Source organism: Electrona antarctica (genome assembly GCF_951216825.1).
Source record: "Electrona antarctica genome assembly, chromosome: 24".
In the NCBI taxonomy this organism is placed as follows: domain Eukaryota; kingdom Metazoa; phylum Chordata; class Actinopteri; order Myctophiformes; family Myctophidae; genus Electrona; species Electrona antarctica.
Window position 1 is genome coordinate 20,223,585 of NC_136803.1, and position 22,324 is coordinate 20,245,908.

Genomic DNA, 22,324 nt, shown 5'->3' on the forward strand with positions numbered 1-22,324 from the left:
TCCTCCGAAGTGGTGGAAAGCTAGCCCCATATGTGCCCTCTCCCTACGGGCTACGCTCATTCTGTAGCTCCGAGATGAGGTCACAGACAGAAACCCCTCCCACCCCGTTCAGAAACGGCGCATGTTTCCACAATTCCCCATTGCTTACCCTTTTCTTAACAATGCACCAAAACCTTGAAGTGACGTTCCGGGTTTACACTAATTTACCGTCAACAACGCCAAAGAAAATCCAACTTTAAACGGTTACACGAGCGTTACAGCGGTTGTTTAGCATGTTTTTCAAGGAAGTTGAAAAGCTTTAGCGCCTCCCCGGCGCCTCCCCTGGTCGAAAATGTCCAACTGACTTCAGTTCACTCGACATGCCCGCGCACACGCACCAATCCCTTGATAAACACGGAAGCGACTGACAAAATTCGCTTCGTAAAGGCTCGGTTCAAATCGCTAGTTGGATTTTCTTTGGCGTTGTTGACGGTAAATTAGTGTAAACCCGGAACGTCACTTCAAGGTTTTGGTGCATTGTTAAGAAAAGGGTAAGCAATGGGGAATTGTGGAAACATGCGCCGTTTCTGAACGGGGTGGGAGGGGTTTCTGTCTGTGACCTCATCTCGGAGCTACAGAATGAGCGTAGGGAGAGGGCACATATGGGGCTAGTGGAAAGCCTGGTGGACGAGGTTAATGGCTTTGGCAGCAAGCAGCAGCAGATACAGCTAGAGCAGTTCGTTTCATGTCCTGTCCTAGTAAACTGTATCTAGCATCTAACTCGCTAAAGTGTGTTACTTGCCGGGAAGACCTCGATCCACACCAGGAATCAGGCTCAAGAGAGAAGAGGCTATGGTTTGTATTTGCAAAACAAATCGCAAAACGCTAACCCGGAACCCGCCAAGGTCCAAGCTACTCATTCGCTGCTAGTTTCGATCGAGTTTATTTAATAATTGGCAAATTATATTCAAGCCGCCACCTAAAAGTGCAGGCCGATATGGCCGTCAGGACTTGCAGGACCTAGCTCTGGTCCATAGCCCTAACCCGCATTAGGGCTATGGACTAGCTCCTTTCGGAACCCTACGTTAAAGTTTCTGACATTTTGATGACTTTATGTAGGGTTCCTTCTCACCGGATTCAAGCGACATGGGATGCAATCTGATTTCCCCTGACTTACCCCAGTGCTGCGGTGTGGGTGTCACGCTGACATATTCCAAAAGAAGCATATGGACGCTATAGGATACAACGAACCCTCTCACCCCCCCCCCGAACGGCACAGAAGCCGTTAAGTATTTTTAATGTTTGTACGACCGTTTTGGCAGCTCTGAAATTCTCTCTTGTTGACATCCCATTGTACCGCCTCCAGCATCTCGGTTGGCTAGCAGCGCCTCCCTACGCGCCTCGTAGGCGCAGCTAGCCAACCGTAGGCGCAGCTAGCCAACCGAGATGTCAACAAGGAGGGACCGAAGAGAGAATTTCAGAGCTGCCAAAGCGGTCGTACAAACATTAAAAATACTTAACGGCTTCTGAGCCGTTCGCGGGGGGGGTCAGATGGTTCGTTGTCTCCTATAGCGTTCATATGCTTCGTTTGGAATATGTCAGCGTGACACCCACACCGCAGCACAGGGCTAAGTCAGGGGAAATCAGATTGCATCCCATGTCGCTTGAATCCGGTGAGACCGGACCCTACGTGGTAGGTCCAAAGGAGCTCAACCCGGGGGGTCCGGAGACGGGCTAGGCTATGGACCAGAGCCAGTCAGGAGGACCCTGAACCTGCTCTCTCCTTGGCCGAACAGGCGGATTCCTTCCATCCACCTTTCATAGAGTGTCTGCCTGGTTACCAAAAAAAACACAGTGGGCGCCAAAACAGTGCATGGAATACTGGGCAGTGGGCACCAAAACAGTGCATGGAATACTGGGCAGTGGGCACCAAAACAGCCCAGCCAGCACGCCGACGTGGGAGCCAGGTGGGATAACTATATGGGACCCATATGGAAATGTCAGCGGGCACCAGATGGTTCTCACCTGGGTTGCCCGTGTGGGCTTTAAGTGGGTTCTACCTGGGTCCCACCTTGGCAATTTTATGTGGGCCTAACTGGGCTAGCCCGTGTGGGCTTTAAGAGCAGAAATTAAGCGCTAGTATATCCGTCAACTCAAGACCACGGAGAGCGCCCTGGATTAGGAGAGACGACTGAGACTTTAATCTTGACAAATTGTTTTTAATGATAGTAGGCTGACTTTGTTACTGTTAATAATAATGTGGCTGTTAAAATTAGACTTATTTGATCCCACACTATAGGATGGAAAACATGGAAGTGGAACCTGCAGCCCGTCATCCCACCCAGAATCGACGGCAAAATGTGCCACAGAATCAGATGATGAAGAAACCCGGGTAGGTTTTCTCACAATGCAGGTGTTCTGATTAATTATAATTTCAATAATAATAATAATATCCATAATTAATATAATAATAATTACTATTAATACACACACACACACACACACACCAAAGTCAAATTTGTGTTCTATGACTGATAATGGAATATCAGTAATTCTATGGCTAGTTTTCCCTGACGCTGTTCTGATGCCTTGGGCAGCAGTGCTAGTGGCATAGGGCTTTAAGCAACTAGTCGACTAGTAAATCCACTAGTCGACCTTGTTGGTACTAGTTGACTAGTTTTGTTTTTACATAAAAATTAAATAAATAGGTAGGCCTAGTTAAACAACTAGCCGACTAGTAAACTAGGCAGCTAGTCAACTAGTAAAAATCACACCCGTGTGAACAGAGTGGTGCAACTCCCCTCTCTCTCTCTCTCTCTCTCTCTCTCTCATTAGCAGGCAACAGTGCAGCACTATATCTCTCTCTGTTTCTGGCACAACAGCGCCACTTTTGCCCCTACTGTTACTCTAAACATAGTACCATAGTCCCGGACATTGCTGTTCCTTGGAGTGGTTGCACCACTCAAAAATCACTAGAAGTGAAAGCTCTAGCATGAGCCTTTGGCCCATGGTACCCTAAACTACCTTGCCGCTCAAGTGAGCCCATTATTGGCATCATTTTTATACATAAAGACAGATGACATCCATTTTTCTTTTCTTCTATTTTTCTCCCAATTAACTTTTTTGCTGCTATCTACGTTTATAAACGTAGCTAGGCTATAGGTACCTAATGGTGCTATCTACGTACATGTTCGTAGATAACCGTATACTGCATGTATGAAAGCGGCGCCCGTCAATTTACCTTTTAGCATTGCTCCGGTTACTATGGAGAGCATCCGTCCCCACCAGCTATGGGATTTTTAAAAATCCAGCTCCATTGAGCCTCCATTATAACAGGATTTTCAAAGCGCTGTATCTCTAATCCATGGTGAGCCGTCGCGCATCCCGACGATCATTTGTGAGTTTGTATCGCATCGCTGAGCACATGTAACTGTTTGTAATGATAGCTAAGGGGTATGAGCTACTGCTAACGATGACTGCTCAAAACAACAGCCCCCACCTCCCTGAATAACCCGGAAACTAAACAAGGATAGTAGAGTTGGAGTGGACGGGTGGCATTCGTTAGGTGTGCTTATGCTACCACCTAGCGTCAGTAATTGATTTAAGTCGTTAATGCCAATTTCCCCCATGTGTATAGTTCCCTTCACTGCTGACCACTACAGTACTGTTTGGTCTGGGGAGGGTGTAGACATCCACTTGTCTCCTCTGATACACATGTCGGCAGCCGCTTCTGTTCACCGGGAGGGTATAATGTGTGCGGAGCAGCGGAGGAACACACTATCCTTCCACTTCCACTGCTCCCCACTATATAGGCGCCTCAGCCAACCTGTAGGAGTCGCAGACATGCAGCGACAGAGAATGGTCTCACCTGCAGACAATTGTTTGTTGGAGCACCCAACCAAGCCTGACTCGGAAGCTCAGTCTCCACGGTGGTGGGCACGTTGTGTCTCCGTCGCGTGCGTCAAAAAACGAACCGGGGCAATTTTAATGCAGTCACACAACGCAACGCAACGCGGGCAGTGGAGCCACCCTTCATTGATTAAAAAGGGAACATTCCCTGATGGTGACAGAGACGCGACGCTGACGCGCCCGGTGGAGCCCTGGTGTAAGGGGATTTGCCTCACAACTGTTGGCTGAAGTCAATGTTCTACAATTAATTAATAAGGAACTACACTGGAACTCCAGGCTCTTTATTTTTATGTCCACAGAGTTGTCAGCTTGTACCACACTCCTTCATTACTTACTTTACTTATGCCTATCGCTCCTTTTCATGGAGCATAGGCCGTTGACTACAGTTCGCCAGACTCCTCTATCCTGGGCCTTCTTTTCCAGCTGTTTCCATGTCAGTCCACACTGCTTGATGTCAGTCTCAAGGTCCCTGCGCCAGGTGTTCTTCGGCCTCCCTCTCTTTCTTGTGCCTTGCGGGTTCCATCTAAGGGCTTGTCTTGTGATGCTGGTATTGGGCTTCCGAAGTGTGTGGCCGATCCATCCCCACCTTCTTCTCTTAATCTCCTCTTCCACTGGTGGTAGCCTCGCTCTCTGCCAGAGGTCATTATTGCTGATGGTGTCTGGCCAGCAAATGCTCAGAATTCTCCTCAGGCAGCTCATAGATATCAATAATTAATGGTTAAAATAATCTTTATCCAACCATGGCAGGCTGCTGTTTTTTTTCTTAAGAGTGCTGCTGCTTTGGTTGTGTATTATATTTTTGTAGATTAAACTAGATATAGCATTCAGTGTGTCAGCATATCTTTAAGTCTATAATTGAACAAGTTCCTCTGTCATACATCATGTAAAGAGAACTTTAACTTAATCAGTAACAGTAGCATTTGAGGCATGTCTCATTTGCCTCATGCAGGGCAGGGGACATGGTGGATGAGCACCATTTAAGATGTGGAGGACAGGGATGAAAGGCCACACCTCTGTTTAGCCTCATCCTGTCACTAATGCTTGTGTCTCTCTCCTCCATTTGGGTTAATTCTCACCATTGACAGAGAAAACAACAGATGAAGCGTTCTAGTGAGATGGGTAAGTTCTGGCTCCACACGGTGATGGTACCGCCACCAATGATGAGGGATGAAGGCAGCAGCGACTTGGATGTCATTGCCTCATTTGTCAGCTCATCATGGGCTTGTTGGCATTTTCACCAAGTGGGGTTTAATGATGTGCCGCCCATGGCTGCAGAATGTGTGGGTCAGTGTTTTCCACTGATTGAAAGTATGTGCAAGATATGGGACATGGTCTTGCTACAGTTCTGTATTTATTATATAGAGCGCCGCAGTCCCGCCCCCTACGAGGGCCCAGGAAATAATTCCCCGTTCATTTTCCCCATAGACATTTCAAAAAGTATTTATTTAAAGACATTTTAAGCCTCGTACAAAACCAACAAGAAGAAGAAAAAACGTCGGGTTACACTTTTTTGTTGTTTTTCTTCTTTGCAATTATTTGTTCGGCACAAAATATTGTGTGTGTTGTCAACTTAAACGTCTTTTTTAAAAGCTTATGGGGAAAATTAACGGGGAATTCACTTCTGGGTCTCTCGTTGTCATGAAAGGGCGTGGGACTGTGACGCTCTATATAGCTCCAGTTCATGGTTTGAAATGGTTCTTGGCTATTAAACTGAACAACCTTAGAAATGCCAACGTTTTAGAACAGAACAATGCCACAGCATCTCTAACGTTCCTGGCAACTGTTGTGCTGGGAACACGGCAAAGAGCACGAACAACTTTTAATCAGCTTGGCATGATGGCAGACAACCATGCATCTGCTGTGATGATGGCCGGTGAATAGGCCTACTCTTAAACCATAGCAATCTTCAACTGCAGTGCACTTTTCATGCTGGCTGATGGCTGCGTGAATACATATGTCTTCTTGTGTTTATCACAAATATTTAAAACACTGTTTACCTGTTTTTGAACAGTGTTCCATTCTCCTCACCCAGTTGCTTGTGTCATACTGGTTTGGTTGGAGTGATTGTGTGATGATCTTTGATCTCCCTTGCTCCTGAATTCTACTCAACTCCTCGTTTCTTGGTTTACCAGAGTAATTTAAACAATCCAGACAGTTAACCTTATTTTTTTACTGGACTGCCGTCGGTAAAATGGTGCATTTATATAGCGCCTTTATCCATACATAGATTGTGCATTCCATTCACACATTCACCCGCACATTCATACACCGATGAATGGCGGAAACCATGCAAGGCACCAACCAGCACATCAGGAGCAATTAGGGGTTCAGTGTCTTGCTCAAGGACACTTCGACACCAACTCTGGGGGAACCCGGGTTCGAACTGGCAACCTTGCGGTTACCATCCAGCCACTCTACCCCTGAGCCACCACCGCCCCAGTAACCATGCAGATCATCTGGTCCTGTGGATGGGTGTGATGAAGGCAGGCCATCATTGGAGCTGGATTCCTGTCGCATAACTCTGGACATATGTCTGGTGTTGCAGAGGACGCCTGTTCATGTTCCCTCTTGTCTTTGAAAGCACAAGTGAGGATGTTGGCTTTCTAATTGTTGTTCAGTGGACAAAGGACCTGTTAAAATGCACATTTTAAATGTGTATGATTATACATTATTGTATCATTGTATCCCCTCAAAAACGAGATGGTACATCTCAAGGAGGGGTTCAGAATAAATAATTTCAATCCTGGAGTTATACGGTACATGCTACCGCAATGTCCACCTTCATACAAGTTTCCTATACATGTGTTTAACTTGTCCACAGGGTGCCCATGTAAGAGGGTTCTCATTGGGATTACCCTCTTAGTGTTTAAACAATAAATCGCCATATAGGTGATTGGATGTGATCACTTGTCAATTGCTTGTAAGCCGCTGTTTCAAGCTTTATTTGCATAGATGCTTTGAATTTATATGCTGCTTTGCTTTCCCAGTCTTCACTAAAGGCACATCGAAGACGATTGCTTCTCTGTCCAGCATGTTGCACTTGCAGGGGGTCACTGAGCCAATCCTTGGTAAGTTAAAACCCAGTTCCTGGTATTATATCATATCCAACTGATCTTAATGCTGAGCCACTTTAATCATGCTCGTTGTGTATGCATGCACAGGCCTTCGGTACGTGTGGGAGTACCGCAGCCCCACTACATCTGTCCCACCACACTACGAGTGCAAGCTCTGTGGCGTGTCCCGTTCACAAAGTGATATGGTGGACCATATTCAAAGCTGGAAACATTGCTTCAACTACTTGGTTAGTGTGACACTTCCTACATCATTTGGTTGCGTTTCCTTTTTTTAGATAGGATTTTGAATTTTACAACTTGACAACAAAATCACACACACACTAACCCCCTCTTGTAAACGTCCCTATTGTAAATAAGAAAAGAAAAATCACACCCGTGTGAAGTGAGGGGCGCTAATATTAAAGTCTAACACATGTCGATTAGGTGATGTAAAACAAACGGTGCAAACACAAGCATTAAACGCTGTTAACAATAAAGAGACAATATGATGTAAATGACACATTATGACGTACATTTTCCCTTCATTGTCATTGGCATTTACAAAACAAACATTGAACTTAAGACACATTAAGCCAGTGTATAGGAGGGGCTAGCGCCCCTCAAAAATACAGGTCAGCGTCCCCAATGTTGGTGCGGTGTTGTTGTGTTCACAGAAGCGTGTACACCCAAATAAGATCACATGTGAATGCCATTATTGTTAATGGTATTTAATGTTTGTGTTAGGGACAAGCTGACATACATTTTCCCTTCATTGTCAATGGCTTTTTAAAACAAACATTGAACTAAAAACAAACCTGTATCCCTCAAAAGAATCCAGGTCTACGTCCTCAATGTTGGTGCGGTGTTTGTTGTGTTCACAGAAGCGTGTATACCCAAATACGATCACATACGTGTATGAAGAGCTTGAAGATGCCCAGGAAGACTCTGCCATTAAGAAGAGCATTAGAGAGTTTGCAGCAGAGGTTGAGCAGCTTGAGGGAAGGGGTGAACTCAAGATAGGTACGTTCTGGCTCCACGCGGTGATGGTACCGCCACCAAATGACGAAGGCAGCGACTTGAATGTCATTGCCTCATTTGTCAGCTCATCATGGGTTTGTTGGCATTTTCACCATTCCTGAGATTCCCTCTCAGAAGTGGGGTTTAACCCCCATTCTGGGCGGGAACCCCTTTGGTGTTTTAAAGCATTGTTATACTTTAGCTATTGAAAAATAGCAGATCTACAGGCTCATAGCTCGCCGCTACGAGCTTGTAGGTCTGCTATTTTTGAAAAATCGTGAAAATGTGGAGCAAATCTTTGAATATATATTATTTCAGTGTGAACGTTTTTAACTCAAGTCTTTGCTTCTGGGGGGGACACTGGAACAACATATTTTCAGATGGGGGGGGGGGGGGGGGGGTCTGCGGCCAAATACAGATCATTCTGGGCGTCCTTGACATGAAAAAGGTTGAGTACCACTGACATAGAAACATGGGGTTTTTCAGAAAACCTTTAGGATTTAGAAGACATTTTTTAAGAATCGTCCTCAGGTCAAAAAGGGTTAAATGGTTCTTGACTGAACAACCTTAGAAATGCCAACCTTTTAGAAACAGAGCATACCTATTTGCACACACCTCGACAGTGGGTGCAGGGCCAATAAGGCAATTATGGAAGGAGGTTGGGCCCGCACACCATTCTTTTGGTAAAGAATGACTTTATTGAATAAATAAACGACAACGTTTTAGAACAGAACAATGCCACAGCATCTCTAACGGTCCTGGCAACTGGTGTGCTGGGAACACGACAAAAGAGCACGAACTAATTTGAATCAGCTTGGCACGATGGCAGACAACCATGCATCTGCTGTGATGATGGCCGGTGAAAAGGCCTACTCTTAAACCATAATCTTGACTTCAACTGCAGTGTACTTTTCATGCTGGCGTTGGTGTTTAAATAATAAATCGCCATATGTGAACCTTGTGGTATCACTTGTCAATTGCTTGTAAGCCGCTGTCGAGCTTTATTTGCATCTATGCTTTGAACTAGGGATCGACCGATTATCGGCAACGGCCGATTATCGGTGCAAAACAAATAATAATCTACTTTTTTTTCTCATAAATGCACGAACATGGTGCAACAACCACTCTCATTGAAAAATCGGTAGAGCACGGTTGTAAGCAGAGCCATAGAATAGAGTATAGAGGGTATGCGCGTGACATCATCATCAAACCCGGAAGTTATGCAGGAATGCCTACTGAGTGTCAAAAAACTACTTTCTGGCCTTGACAACCCATGCATCCAAACATAAAAAGTCCTATCTGATTGCATTAAACAACGTTAAACAATGTTAAACTCACTTTGCATGTTGCTTTGCCTCTCGATTTGCCACTCGATGTGCCATTCACTTTAAGCATGCGCATACCCTCTATAGACAGTTACGACATTGAAGGGGCAGAAAACAGCCTGGTCACGTGGTTCATGTACTCGCGCGAGCCCATATACTCCAATGCCTTCCGTAACTTCCAGTTACCAGTAGAAGTCTATGTAGAAGAGCCGCCATTGGACAGTCAGTATTAATTTCTAATTCATATTTAGTTGCCAATAATTTAACTGTAAGTCATTATTGCTATAAAATACAAATTCTACATGCAATAAAAAAGTGGCCAGTAGTTACAATGGTGGGGCCAGTAAAAACAACAAGGTCACATGGCTTTGGGGAGTTTGGGCAGCAGATCTACAAGCTCTCAACATGTCATGCCGCAATGCGTTGTGGGCTTGTAGATCACCTATTTTGATCAATATTAAAAAAAATAAACAGATTTATTTTCCCCAAATTATTTTTATTTTTCAAAAGTTCGAATCCCGTACATTAGAACGAAGCTTTGAAAATTCGATTTTTGTGGGTCAGCCCTACTGTAAACACAGCCTGCACTTCATACAGTACCATGTTGCATATGCTGCTACAGTTCATGTTTGCACTTGAATAGAAAGAAAATTGATGGGGGGAAAGTGTTAGAGAAACAATGTTGGTGCTTTTTGCACTTCTTTTTTATAAGCAATAAATGTCCTCCAATGCATTTAAAGGAATTCTTGTGTTGGAATTTATGTTACTGTAAAAACTGTTCAACTTAAATTCATATCGGCTCATAATATCGGCTATCAGGCTCTTTTGATCTCCACTAATTGGTAATCGGCCATATCGGCCAAAAGACCTTTGAACTTCTTTGTACTTATATGGTGCTCTGCTTTCCCAGTCTTCAATAAAGGCACATCCATCAAGTCGTTTTCTCTGTTCAGCATGTTGCAGGGGGCCACTGAGCCAATCATTGGTAAGTTAAAACCCAGTTCCTGGTATATCATATCTAACTGATCTTTGCTGAGCCACTATAATCATGCTCGTTGTGTATATGCATGCACAGGCCTTCAGCACGTGTGGGAGTACCGCAGCCCCACTAAATCTGTCCCACCACACTACCAGTGTAAGCTCTGTGCCGTGTCCTGTTTACAAAGTGATATGGTGGACCATATTAAAGGCTGGAAACATGGCTTCAAATACTTGGTGAGTGTGACACTTCCTACATCATTTGGTTTGCGTTTTCTATTTTTAGATTGGACTTTGAATTTTACAAATTGACAACAAAATCAAAAGAGAATCGGACCCGTCTGAAGTGAGTGGTACTGTACTGTAAAAGCCCTCCTCCCTGGCCTATCTGTGTGTTAGGCTGTGCAACAGTGACACTTGGTGGTGAACAAACGCTATAACGCTATTTCCGTGCTCGGACACAGCCAGGGACACGGGGACAGACCCGGGGACACAGCCACACACACAGCTGTCTATAGGAGTGGTTGCACCACTCAAAAATACAGGTCAGCGTCCTCAATGTTGGTGCGGCGGTGTTGTGTTCACAGAAGCGTGTACGCCCAAATACGATCACATGCGAAGAGGAAGATGCCCAGAACGACCATGAAATTAGGAAGAGCATTACAGAGCTTGCAGCAGAGGTTGAGCACTCTGAGGGAAAGGGTCACGTCAAGGTGAGTGGCACCAGGATCAAAGATGTTTTTGCTTGTCTACTGCTAGTTTGTTTGCAGCCACATGCACAGCATTCAAATGTAGCTTAAATATTTATAACAATACACTATTATGATAAGGCCCCCTCTCCTTTGGGCTATTTTCTGTGACAGTACATTGCTGTCACAGTACATTGCACATGCGGTACCAGTCCTATAACTATTAGGTGCAGTGGGTGCTATTAATACAGCGCCTAGGGAGCAGTTAGGCTTTACGTTTTTTTGCTCAGGGACACTTGAACACATGGACTCGGGCCAGAGGGGACGAACTAGCTATGGCCGCCCGATAGACTTCAGATGTCAACATTATGACTTGCTCTAAACTATTCAAGTCAAAGTGCAGTAACTCCAGGGGGGGGGGCTTGATCAGAAAATATACTTTATGTTGCTTACACATTAATTACTGTATATAACAATGATTTCAACCAATCCTGATTCCTTTCTGGTGATTTTAGATTATCTTCAAAGAGCCCTGCGATGTCCCTGCCTTTCAAGGACCCCGTAAGTCGCTGTCATTCAAGGGACCATACCAGTGTTTTTGCCCTTTGACTACAATTCATTTCACTTAATTCAAATATCACTTTTTTTGTTTTGTTGTGATAATCCTCCCTACTATAGAGTGTTCTGACCATATAAGGCATTCCTCCCTGTCCCCAGTAAACCCCTGGGGGGGGGTCAAAAAACCTTAGGTTTTGTTTTTGCCTAGGTGGCCCAGCCTCTAGTGTCATGAACAAGACACTGAACTCTTGCTCGTGCGTGTGTGTGTGTGTGTGTGTGTGTGTGTGTGTGTGTGTGTGTGTGTGTGTGTGTGTGTGTGTGTGTGTGTGTGTGTGTGTGTGTGTGTGTGTGTGTGTGTGTGTGTGTGTGTGTGTGTGTGTGTGTGTGTGTGTGTGTGTGTGTGTGTGTGTGTGAGTGAGTGATGCATACATTTAAAAAAACTGCTTTGGAAAATTGTTGATGGTGCCATAATATCTGATTTGTTGTCAATGGGCTAAAACATACGAAAACACTCCCAGTCCTTTTAAGCGTTTTTATTGTGAAATGGTTCAGATGCCAAGATTATTCGGTTTCTCTCTGGTCTTTTTTAGAGTTTTCTTTTCCTACAATGAAACCCTCAATGGGTGGGATGGGACCGAATGGACCAAGATCAGGTCTGTATTTTCTCTAAGTAAGTATGTTCCTCTGAGCCTTTCTCCCACATTGCATGAGTACATTTAAACATTGGAATCTTACAGGGGGCAGGCTTCCTGGAGAGTTTAAAATGGCTGGGCGTCGAGAACCGGGTTTTGGTGGCTATGCAGCCAGACCAGATGTCCCAAACCTCGATATGGCTAAAAAAAGACGCATGGGCCATCACCATGGGGGTGGAGATGGTTTTGGACGTGATTGCAGAAGAGATGACTTTGGCATGAGTGGTCGGCAGGTTGATAGCCCAGGAAGGCGTTTTCCGGATGAGTTCAGAGGCAGCCAAATGGGGAGTAGCTTGTTGGAACGGCCAACAGACAGGACAATGGATCGGCCAGGCTCGATGGCGCAAGCGGATCCAGACTCGAGCAGCCTCCCGGCAACTTTGCTCAATTACCTGGTACGTGTGTTATTATAAATGCTATAACCCATTTAGGCCTGACGTCGAAATAAAAAAAAGTCTTCTGAAAGAATATATATATTCAAAGATATGTGCCGCATTTTCACGATTTTTCAAAAATAGCAGACCTACAAGCTCGTAGCGTGCCACTCGGTGGCGCGCTATGAGCTTGTAGATCTGCTATTTTTCAATAGCTAAAGTATAACATAATGCTTAGTTAAAACACCAAAAGGGGTTCCCGCCCAGAATGGGATAAAGATGGCTTCAGTGTACATAATTTGTGGTTCATGAATATAACTGTATTTGTTGTTTGTGTGGAATGTGTCCAGGATATACCGTCCGAATAGAAAATGAGAGTGATGCCCAAATTGTGCTAAAGGTGCTAAAGAAGTTAACCGATGTGCTGATGGATTACCGGCTGAGGAGTGTAGACACGGTATGAAACGTTTCTAATGCAGGACACTTCAAAGGGCACTATACGGACGGCTGCAATTCGAAACTGGGCCCCGTAAAATCTGACCCCACCACCCACCCCTTTCCCCCATATGTTTTCTTTTCCCCTTTTACCTCCTTTAGGATGATGATTTCCTTTTTTGCTATATAGAAGTGTATAAGACTGTATATTTGTATGTCTCTAAATGTTATGATAATTGAACATAACTTGTAAACAAGTGTAATGCGAGTTGTGCTTGAAATGTACTGTAATTCTGCAAACTGTTAATGAATACATCAATCAATCTGCTCCAGATACCAAGAACAGTGTCATAGGAGCATGTGCTCTAACCATAGGCATTTTAATCAGAACCAAAACGGAATGGAGTGAAAATGTCTACTAAATTGCCAATGGTTTTCCTTGAGTGTTGCAGGTTCCTAGTGTGAGCAGCAGTTCACCAGTGAGTTCCCTGGGCTACTCGTCGCCTCCTTCCAGAATGCCCGGTGCTGCAGATCGCTACTCGGGAGGCCCCTCAGGTATGTAAAGCATTGTCTTTTTGCAGATGTCTGCACGGTTACAATTGTACCGTAACCAAGCATATCATTATGTTAGGAATCGTCAAGTCACATTTAACTTTTCATTATAATTTGTCTTTACAGGTCCATCAAGGTACTCGGGTGCCCATCAAGGTTCTACAACTGAAATAGTTTGACTAATTGGATGACTGCCACAAGAATAAAAATCAAAACAATTGTTAACATGATTAAAATTCACATTTGAGTTCTGACATGAACAGTAGCTGTGCCATGTTGTCTTTTACTTTATAGTCACATGTTTTCTAATGTGTGTACTTTGGACATTTGTAGTTGGAGACATTGTTATAAAAAATGTGATGCACACTTCCCTATTTGGAATAATTGTAAGGTGTAGGCCTATAAAACCCTTTTCCCAAGACTTTCTTTTATTAAAATACAAAAAATAAAAAACTGACTTTGTTCCATACAGTGAATGCAAAATGACTTGTTTCCATACTAGTGAGTAAAATTGCTTTACAGCATTGGTCTTTATTAAAGGCGGATGGTTAAACAAAAATGATTAAAGTTAAAGGTGTTAAATTACAATAAAGGTACCCCCATCTCTATACAAAACACTGCCATGGTGTTTGAAGATATATCGAGATGCAATTTTACAGAAATGTAATCGTTTGTTTTGGTTTAATTGCATTTCATTTGCACAGGCTGTTTCTGATGAATCTGTGCACTGTGCGGTCAATCATATTCTATTTATTTCCCATGTTATTTCTCCTATATCAGTGTGCACTGCAGCAAGACAAGGTTGACTGATGTAATAATGCCAAAACTTTGTGCAGCAGTAGGCTGTAACAATTAAAAATCACACCTTTGTGAAGTGAGGGGCGCTCTTATCGTATATCATCCCTTCATTGTCAAAGGACAAGGACAAATGTAGTCGATGTTTTTGTGCCACAATAAGGCACGAAGTGGATAGGTAAAAAGGTAAGAGCTGATGCGGTGCTCGTCTACATATGACGTAAATTCTCCATTGTCAATGGGAATTTGATGTTTGTGTAGGACAAATTGTTCAAAAACATTCCACATTTTTCACTTTTTTCCTATATTTTTTTTGTTGAAAATATCAGATCTACAAGCACTGGGCTTGTAGAAAATAATAACAGATCTATGACGAGTCGTTGCTGGAAATAGTGCAGTTGCTTGTTTTGGGCTTGTTTTCATAGACCTGGTTGCTTATTTCTCCCACAAAATATGGCAACACTGGGAGTAGACCAAATGAATTCATCTCAGAGAGAGTGGATGAGAACAATGAAACAAACGGAAGAGGAGAGACGAACAGAGGACGTTTTATAATAGACGTGTGCTGCAGTGCACAAACCTTTCTGTAACTTTGTGTCTGAGATTGTCTTTGCACGACAGTCTGCGTAAAGTTGTGAAAACAGCAGGATCAAAAAAGACTGTTTGCTTTGTGAGATAATGCTAAGCTAGCTAGCCTCAAGTACAGTCCGTCTATACAAGTGAATAGAAAGTTTAACGTGAACCGAACCAGTTGGTCGCCGTTTGGAGGGACAGTCTGTCCTTTTCAACCTGAAGACACAAAGAGGTCAACCCAGATAGAGCTTTGAGCAACCAGGGCTTCACTCAAAGTTCCTCTGGCAACGTGGAATGAGATTGAGAAGGCAGTGAGTGGACTGAAATACCACATTAAAGGTTTGGTTTCTCACATTCATTTTTCATTCCTTTTTCTTTTAGCAGGGGGCGGACTTTGGCTTTTGGTGACTAGTTTCTGAATTTTGGTGTGGTGTTAGGTATGGGTTTTCAAAAAGCTGTGCAAACGCATTGGGCGCCCCCTAGTAGTCTTGGATACGTCCACGATGGAGCTGTCGGGAGCTTAAAATGCCTATGGTTTCATTGCAAACCGACCACTAGGGGGCGAGCAAAATAAGTTTGCAATGTTTTTTGAAGTCCTTATGACCATACCTAACAGCATGCCAAAATTCACCAAGTGCATAATTGTTGTGATTTTTTACGTGACACTGCCGGGAGCTAAAATGCATATAAACTGTGATTAATGTAAAAAATTATAACAATTATGCACTTGGTAACTGCTCTTTGAATTTTGGCATGGTGTTATTTATGGTCATAAGGTTTTCAAAAAACATCGCAAACTAATTTGGCTCGCCCCCTTTAAGCTTGCGGCAGCCATCGTGAACGCCACCTTGAAAACGATCCCTTTCAAGTTGTTTGTTTTCCGTAAAATGTTAGTATGTTATTTAGCACACCCAATGGTAACAGAATCCTTTCATTGCAAACCGACCACTAGGGGGCGAGTCAAATTAGTTTGCAATGGTTTTTGAAAACCTTATGCCCATACCTAACACCATGCAAAATTCAATTCAAAAAGTAGTTACGAAGTGCATCATTGCCTTTCTGGTTGTTCGTTGTTCACAAACTTTTAGTATGTTATTTAGCACACCCAATAGTAACAGAATCCATTGAAAAATCTCTTTTACAGAGATTAAAATAGGGTGCATTTTGCATCCCAAAACACAGTTTATAGTTAAGGGACGCAATAAAACAAGAACCTCTGCATCCACGACCACGGGATGCACTACGGTACTACTGTATTTTTATTCTAGTTTATTTTGCTAGCTTTAGTTATAATATAATTTCTTCTGTTTTCTACATGAATATAAACACATTATAACCATATAAAATGAAATGGGAGTTAAATGCTGCAATTTGTAAAAATGGCAAAACATGACTCCTAGCGTCGTTGAAGTGGGACTCATAAAATGTCCCTGGGACTCATCTAAAAGACCATCCCTGCATCCCAGGACTCATTACATTGAAAACCTATTTACAACACTGCTTTTATCAATTATTTTGGTTTTCAACGATACCTATACGTATCTAATATTTGAGTCTGTGCAAACAGACCACTAGGGGGCGCACCCAACGCGTTTGCACAGCTTTTTGAAAACCTTATACCCATACCTAACGCATGTATCAAAATGACGGAGTGGTTGCGCAAAGACCCGCCCGACAGCACTGTTTAATGCAATTTATTTGTGCAAGTTATGGGTAGACCTACTGTTGACTTTTACAACTTTGTCATAAGTAATTCAACAAAAAATACTTTTAAATTGCATTAAACAGTGCTGCCGGGCGGGTCTTTGCGCATCTGCTCCGTCATTTAGAATTAGGCATAGCCAGCGGATTCGAACGTTATCTCTGCATTGCGACGGCGAAATAATCCGTTATCAGCACGTTTGAATGGTGCCAAAAAATCCAGTCCATACTGGCATCCTCACCACATAGCCTGGTCAAGGTTTCCCCAGGTGGACGTGTCATTTCCAACTATTGTCGGTGCATGGAACTAGGAGCTACTAATATATACTATTCTCTGCCTATCAGGACGTAACTCGGACGGCGCTGAGTCGGGTCTGGTGGCCTTCGCAACACTCGGCACGGCGACTCCCTCGGCTAGCGCCTCGCTCGGCGGTGCCTCACGTAGCTCATGGCCACCAGACACCGTCAGGACATCAGTGATAATGACAATGCTACAATCGCAGATAATGACATACTGAACAGTGAGGATGCCAGTATGGACATTTTGGCACCATTCAAACGTGCTGATAACGGATGATTTCGCCGATTCAATACATGATACCAGTCGAATGGGGTGGCATAGCCTACCTAACACCACACCAAAATTCAGAAACTAGTCCCCAAAAACCAAATCTTTACAAGTCCGCCCCCTGCTAGTTTTATGACCTCAATTACACCCCAAAAAAAACCTGAACTGTGAACATTCAGTGGATTTTCTGTGGTCTGACGTTTTCTCTGGGGTTTGGAAGCATTTTGAGCTGCAATGAAAACAGGCAAAACAATAAAAACAGTGACATCTGCTGGCAAATCCCATTGACATACATGGAATTTGCAGGTTGTGACATCATAAACAGCAGGAAGATCAGAGCACTTGTTTGAGCCAGAAAACACCAGACCACAGAACATCTACTGAATGTTCTGTAGTTCAGGTTTTTTGAGTGGTGTAAACCACTCCTACGACTGGCTTTGTTAGTTTACGTGTCTGTCTGTCTGTCTGTCTGTCTGTGCTCAAAAAATGAGCATGGTTGCTACGGTCACCCAGTTCACCCGGGTGTGATTTCATTACGTCAGCCATTACGTCAGACCACAGCTGATCAGGCTATATAAGACCTTACACCACTCAGTTCACACGGGTGTGATTATCTTTTGGGTACAATTGAGCTCAGAAAACCAATTTTTGTTTTTTACAAAAATACTTTTTTATGTCACCTGTAGCTCCTAGCCAGACCAACCTGAAGACCAGCCATACCTCAACCAGTGTGGAGCCCAGACTGCAGGTGAAGATGAACTCTCCAGACTCAGCCAGGGATGTTTCTATTAAACAGGAGGAACCTGAAGACATTTCTATTAAACAGGAGGAACCTGAAGACATCTCTATTAAACAGGAGGAACCTGAAGACATCTCTATTAAACAGGAACCTGAAGACATTTATATTAAACAGGAGGAACCTGAAGACATCTCTATTAAACAGGAGGAACCTGAAGACTTCTCTATTAAACAGGAACCTGAAGACATTTCTATTAAACAGGAGGAACCTGAAGACATTTCTATTAAACAGGAGGAAACTGAAGACATTTCTATTAAACAGGAACCTGAAGACATTTCAATTAAACAGGAGGAACCTGAAGACCTCCCACAACTCAACATTCTGCACATGGTTGTGTGCAAAGAGGAAGTTTCTCCTGGACAGGAGAGGATCCCCAGTCTGCTCCAGGAGGAACCAGAGCCTCCACACATTAAAGAGGAGCAGGAGGAGCTTAAAGAAGAACAGGAGGAACTACTTCAAAGACCAGAGGAACCTGATGGGTCAATGTTGACATTACTAGCAGTGAAAGGTGAAGTTGATGAAGACATCTCTTCACACTGCTCTGAAGTTGAACTCGAATCTGACACTGAAGTCACTGATGACAGTGGTGATTGGGGGGAGACAAGTGGAGGTGCCGAGTCTGTCGACACTGTAGAAAGACCTTTCCACTGTAAACATTGTGACAAGAGTTTCAGAATGGCAGCTGTCCTGAAGACACACCAGTTTGTCCACACTGGAGAAAAACCTTTCCACTGTAAACAGTGTGACAAGAGTTTCAGTAGGTCAGATAGCCTGACGGCACACCAGCATCTCCACACTGGAGACAAACCTTTCCAGTGTAAACAGTGTGACAAGAGTTTCAGTAGGTCAGATAAACTGAAGGTACACCAGCGTGTCCACACTGGAGACAAACCTTTCCAGTGTAAACATTGTGACAAGAGTTTCAGTAGGTCAGATAGCCTGACGGCACACCAGCATCTCCACACTGGAGACAAACCTTTCCAGTGTAAACAGTGTGACAAGAGTTTCAGTAGGTCAGATACACTGAAGGTACACCAGCGTGTCCACACTGGAGACAAACCTTTCCAGTGTAAACATTGTGACAAGAGTTTCAGTAGGTCAGATAGCCTGACGGCACACCAGCATCTCCACACTGGAGACAAACCTTTCCAGTGTAAACATTGTGACAAGAGTTTCAGTAGGTTAGGTGACTTTAAGAGACACCAGCGTGTCCACACTGGAGACAGACCTTTCCAGTGTAAACATTGTGACAAGAGTTTCAGAACGGCAGCTGTCCTGAAGACACACCAGTTTGTCCACACTGGAGAAAAACCATTCCACTGTAAACATTGTGACAAGAGATTCAGTCAGTTAGGTGACTTTAAGAGACACCAGCGTGTCCACACTGGAGACAAACCTATCCAGTGTAAACAGTGTGACAAGAGTTTCAGTAGGTTATGTGACTTAAAGACACACCAGTTTGTCCACACTGGAGACAGACCTTTCCAGTGTAAACATTGTGACAAGAGTTTCAGTAGGTTAGGTAATCTGAAGGGACACCAACACGTCCACTCAGGAAACAAACCTTTCCAGTGTAAACATTGTGACAAGAGTTTCAGTCACTCAGGTGACTTTAAGAGACACCAGCGTGTCCACACTGGAGACAAGCCGTTTCAGTGTAAACAGTGTGACAAGAGTTTCAGTCACTCAGGTGACTTTAGGAGACACCAGCATGTCCACACTGGAGACAAACCTTTCCAGTGTAAACATTGTGACAAGAGTTTCAGTAGGTCAGATAGCCTGACGGCACACCAGCATCTCCACACTGGAGACAAACCTTTCCAGTGTAAACAGTGTGACAAGAGTTTCAGTAGGTCAGATACACTGAAGGTACACCAGCGTGTCCACACTGGAGACAAACCTTTCCAGTGTAAACATTGTGACAAGAGTTTCAGTAGGTCAGATAGCCTGACGGCACACCAGCATCTCCACACTGGAGACAAACCTTTCCAGTGTAAACATTGTGACAAGAGTTTCAGTAGGTTAGGTGACTTTAAGAGACACCAGCGTGTCCACACTGGAGACAGACCTTTCCAGTGTAAACATTGTGACAAGAGTTTCAGAACGGCAGCTGTCCTGAAGACACACCAGTTTGTCCACACTGGAGAAAAACCATTCCACTGTAAACATTGTGACAAGAGATTCAGTCAGTTAGGTGACTTTAAGAGACACCAGCGTGTCCACACTGGAGACAAACCTATCCAGTGTGACAAGAGTTTCAGTAGGTTATGTGACTTTAAGACACACCAGTTTGTCCACACTGGAGACAGACCTTTCCAGTGTAAACATTGTGACAAGAGTTTCAGAACGGCAGCTGTCCTGAAGACACACCAGCGTATCCACACAGGAGACAAACCTTTCCACTGTAAACAGTGTGACAAGAGTTTCAGTAGGTCAGATAAACTGAAGACACACCAGTTTGTCCACACTGGAGAAAAACCTTTCCACTGTAAACAGTGTGACAAGAGTTTCAGTCTCTCAGGTGGCTTTAAGAGACACCAGCGTGTCCACACTGGAGACAGACCTTTCCAGTGTAAACATTGTGACAAGAGTTTCAGAACGGCAGCTGTCCTGAAGACACACCAGCTTGTCCACACTGGAGAAAAGAAAAGTACTGCCGAAGCAGTAGGGCTTTAAGCAACTAGTCGACTATTCAACTAGTCTACTAGTAAATCCACTAGTTGACCTTGTTGGTACTAGTTGATAGTTGATAGTTTTTTTTAGGCCTCAAGATCAGCTAGATCAGGGGTTCCCAAACTTTTTTGGCCCAGGTACCCCTTGGGGAGAAGATCTTTTTCCAGGTACCCCCTCATCCTCACAACACCGATAAGCATATTTGCAACCTTACATTTAGGCCCAGGCTACACGAATATGGATCTTTTGCTAAACGCAATTTTTTTGTGTGCGTTTGGGCCTTTCAGCCACACTCAAACGGAGGTTTTTGGAAACGGATAAATAAGTGAACATTTTCGAAAATATCCGGATCAGTGGATCTGTTTAGTCATGCGAAACGGAGCTTTTGAGAAACGATGATGTCACTGCTTATTAGCGCATATCATTTTTATTATAATTAGGTGAGAAATGCAGCTTGTGCAGGCCTGCATGGAAACTACATGGATATCTATCCAATTGTTCATGTTTATATATCACTGTTAACAACTTTAAAACATATCATATGTTGCATCAACTGCAAAGGCTCTGCTCTGCTGCCTCCAATAATACATATATCAGCCTACTAGTCCAGTGCGGACTGGTGATTTAATTTGTATTGGTGCCGAGTGCGAAGCTTGAACAATATATAGGTTAATTGCGGACCGCTACAGATAAACTGTGGATATTAACCAATAAGGACCCAGGCCAAATGCCATTGCAGTACACCTGCAACAAAAAGTCTAACTGTCTATGCGTGGTGTGTGCATAGCCATGTGAAACTATATTCTTGTGCTGTATTTTGCTCTCCATTTCATGGTCATGGTTATGGAGGGGAGAGAGGGGGGGTGCAGAGAGAGAGAGAGAGAGGTGTCAATGGTGAGAAGAAAGTATACAGTGGGTCGCCGTGCGCATATGGCTCTCTCCTGTTTAGGTAATAAAGGGCGCACCCTTGACTGCATTTGTCACTGTGCCTGCACAATGCATGCCGACAATGCACGCGTGTGAACCTTTATTAGCCTACATTATAACGTGACATTTATTATACACCTCGAAAATATAGCCACTCTACAAGCTCACAAGTGGTTGTGGACACCTCTATAGGTCTGACTCTGCTGTTATTTTCTGTGCAGGACTTGCCAAGTCACCAAAGTGTAAGGGCCAATTCATACGCCTATTTTACCGCTGTAGTGCCGAAATGATTTTGGGTCGTCATTTTCAGTAGCACCGAAGAGCCGACTTTAGGACGGTACCCGCCCCCCCCCCCCAAACCTCAAATGACGTCACATTGTAGGCTCTACAGAGCCGAACCGACTTTTATTCGGCTCTAAAATAGGAGTATGAATCGTGCCTAAGACTAAACATTAAAGGAAGCAGCCCAATAGAAGCTCCTCATTGACACTTCCTGTCAACGCTTCCCTCTGGTCATTTCCCCTGTCACAATTGTATACATTGGAAGAGTGAGTCATTTCTACACCCACATTCGGGGAAAACATATGCAGTTAAAGGCAGGATTTCATGCAAAACAAAATATGTGGTATACCTTTTGAAATGCCCCCATGGCCTATGTTATGCTGTGTTGTGCTGTGATTTCTGTACGTTTTGTGTTTTGAATGTGTCTATGGAGTTAGCATTACTA

General features: G+C 43.8%; 1 protein-coding gene across 3 annotated transcripts; it reads left to right on the plus strand.

The window, feature by feature from the left end:
- Positions 1-683: 683 nt before the first annotated feature.
- On the plus strand, positions 684-13,769 carry LOC306917289 (uncharacterized protein). Of its 3 annotated transcripts, XM_079495437.1 has the most exons (14): positions 684-834; positions 2,279-2,371; positions 6,876-6,956; positions 7,050-7,189; positions 7,823-7,961; positions 10,194-10,268; positions 10,359-10,498; positions 10,849-10,974; positions 11,466-11,511; positions 12,099-12,161; positions 12,246-12,595; positions 12,925-13,031; positions 13,462-13,564; positions 13,688-13,769. In XM_079495437.1, exons 3-12 carry the CDS (start codon positions 6,920-6,922, stop codon positions 12,940-12,942), a joined length of 1,134 nt encoding a protein of 377 aa, XP_079351563.1. In that variant the 5' UTR covers positions 684-834; positions 2,279-2,371; positions 6,876-6,919; the 3' UTR covers positions 12,943-13,031; positions 13,462-13,564; positions 13,688-13,769. The 3 variants fall into 3 exon arrangements, with proteins under 3 accessions (XP_079351563.1, XP_079351562.1, XP_079351564.1); XM_079495436.1 differs by lacking the exons at positions 684-834; positions 2,279-2,371 and adding an exon at positions 4,995-5,007; XM_079495438.1 differs by lacking the exons at positions 684-834; positions 2,279-2,371; positions 10,849-10,974 and adding an exon at positions 4,995-5,007.
- Positions 13,770-22,324: the final 8,555 nt, after the last annotated feature.

Excerpts from the sequence above, each read along its gene's own strand:
- LOC306917289 (XM_079495436.1), top strand. Across the intron at positions 6,957-7,049 it reads GGTCACTGAGCCAATCCTTG|GCCTTCGGTACGTGTGGGAG; the intron begins GTAAGTTAAAAC and ends ATGCATGCACAG. Across the intron at positions 11,512-12,098 it reads CCCTGCCTTTCAAGGACCCC|AGTTTTCTTTTCCTACAATG; the intron begins GTAAGTCGCTGT and ends GGTCTTTTTTAG.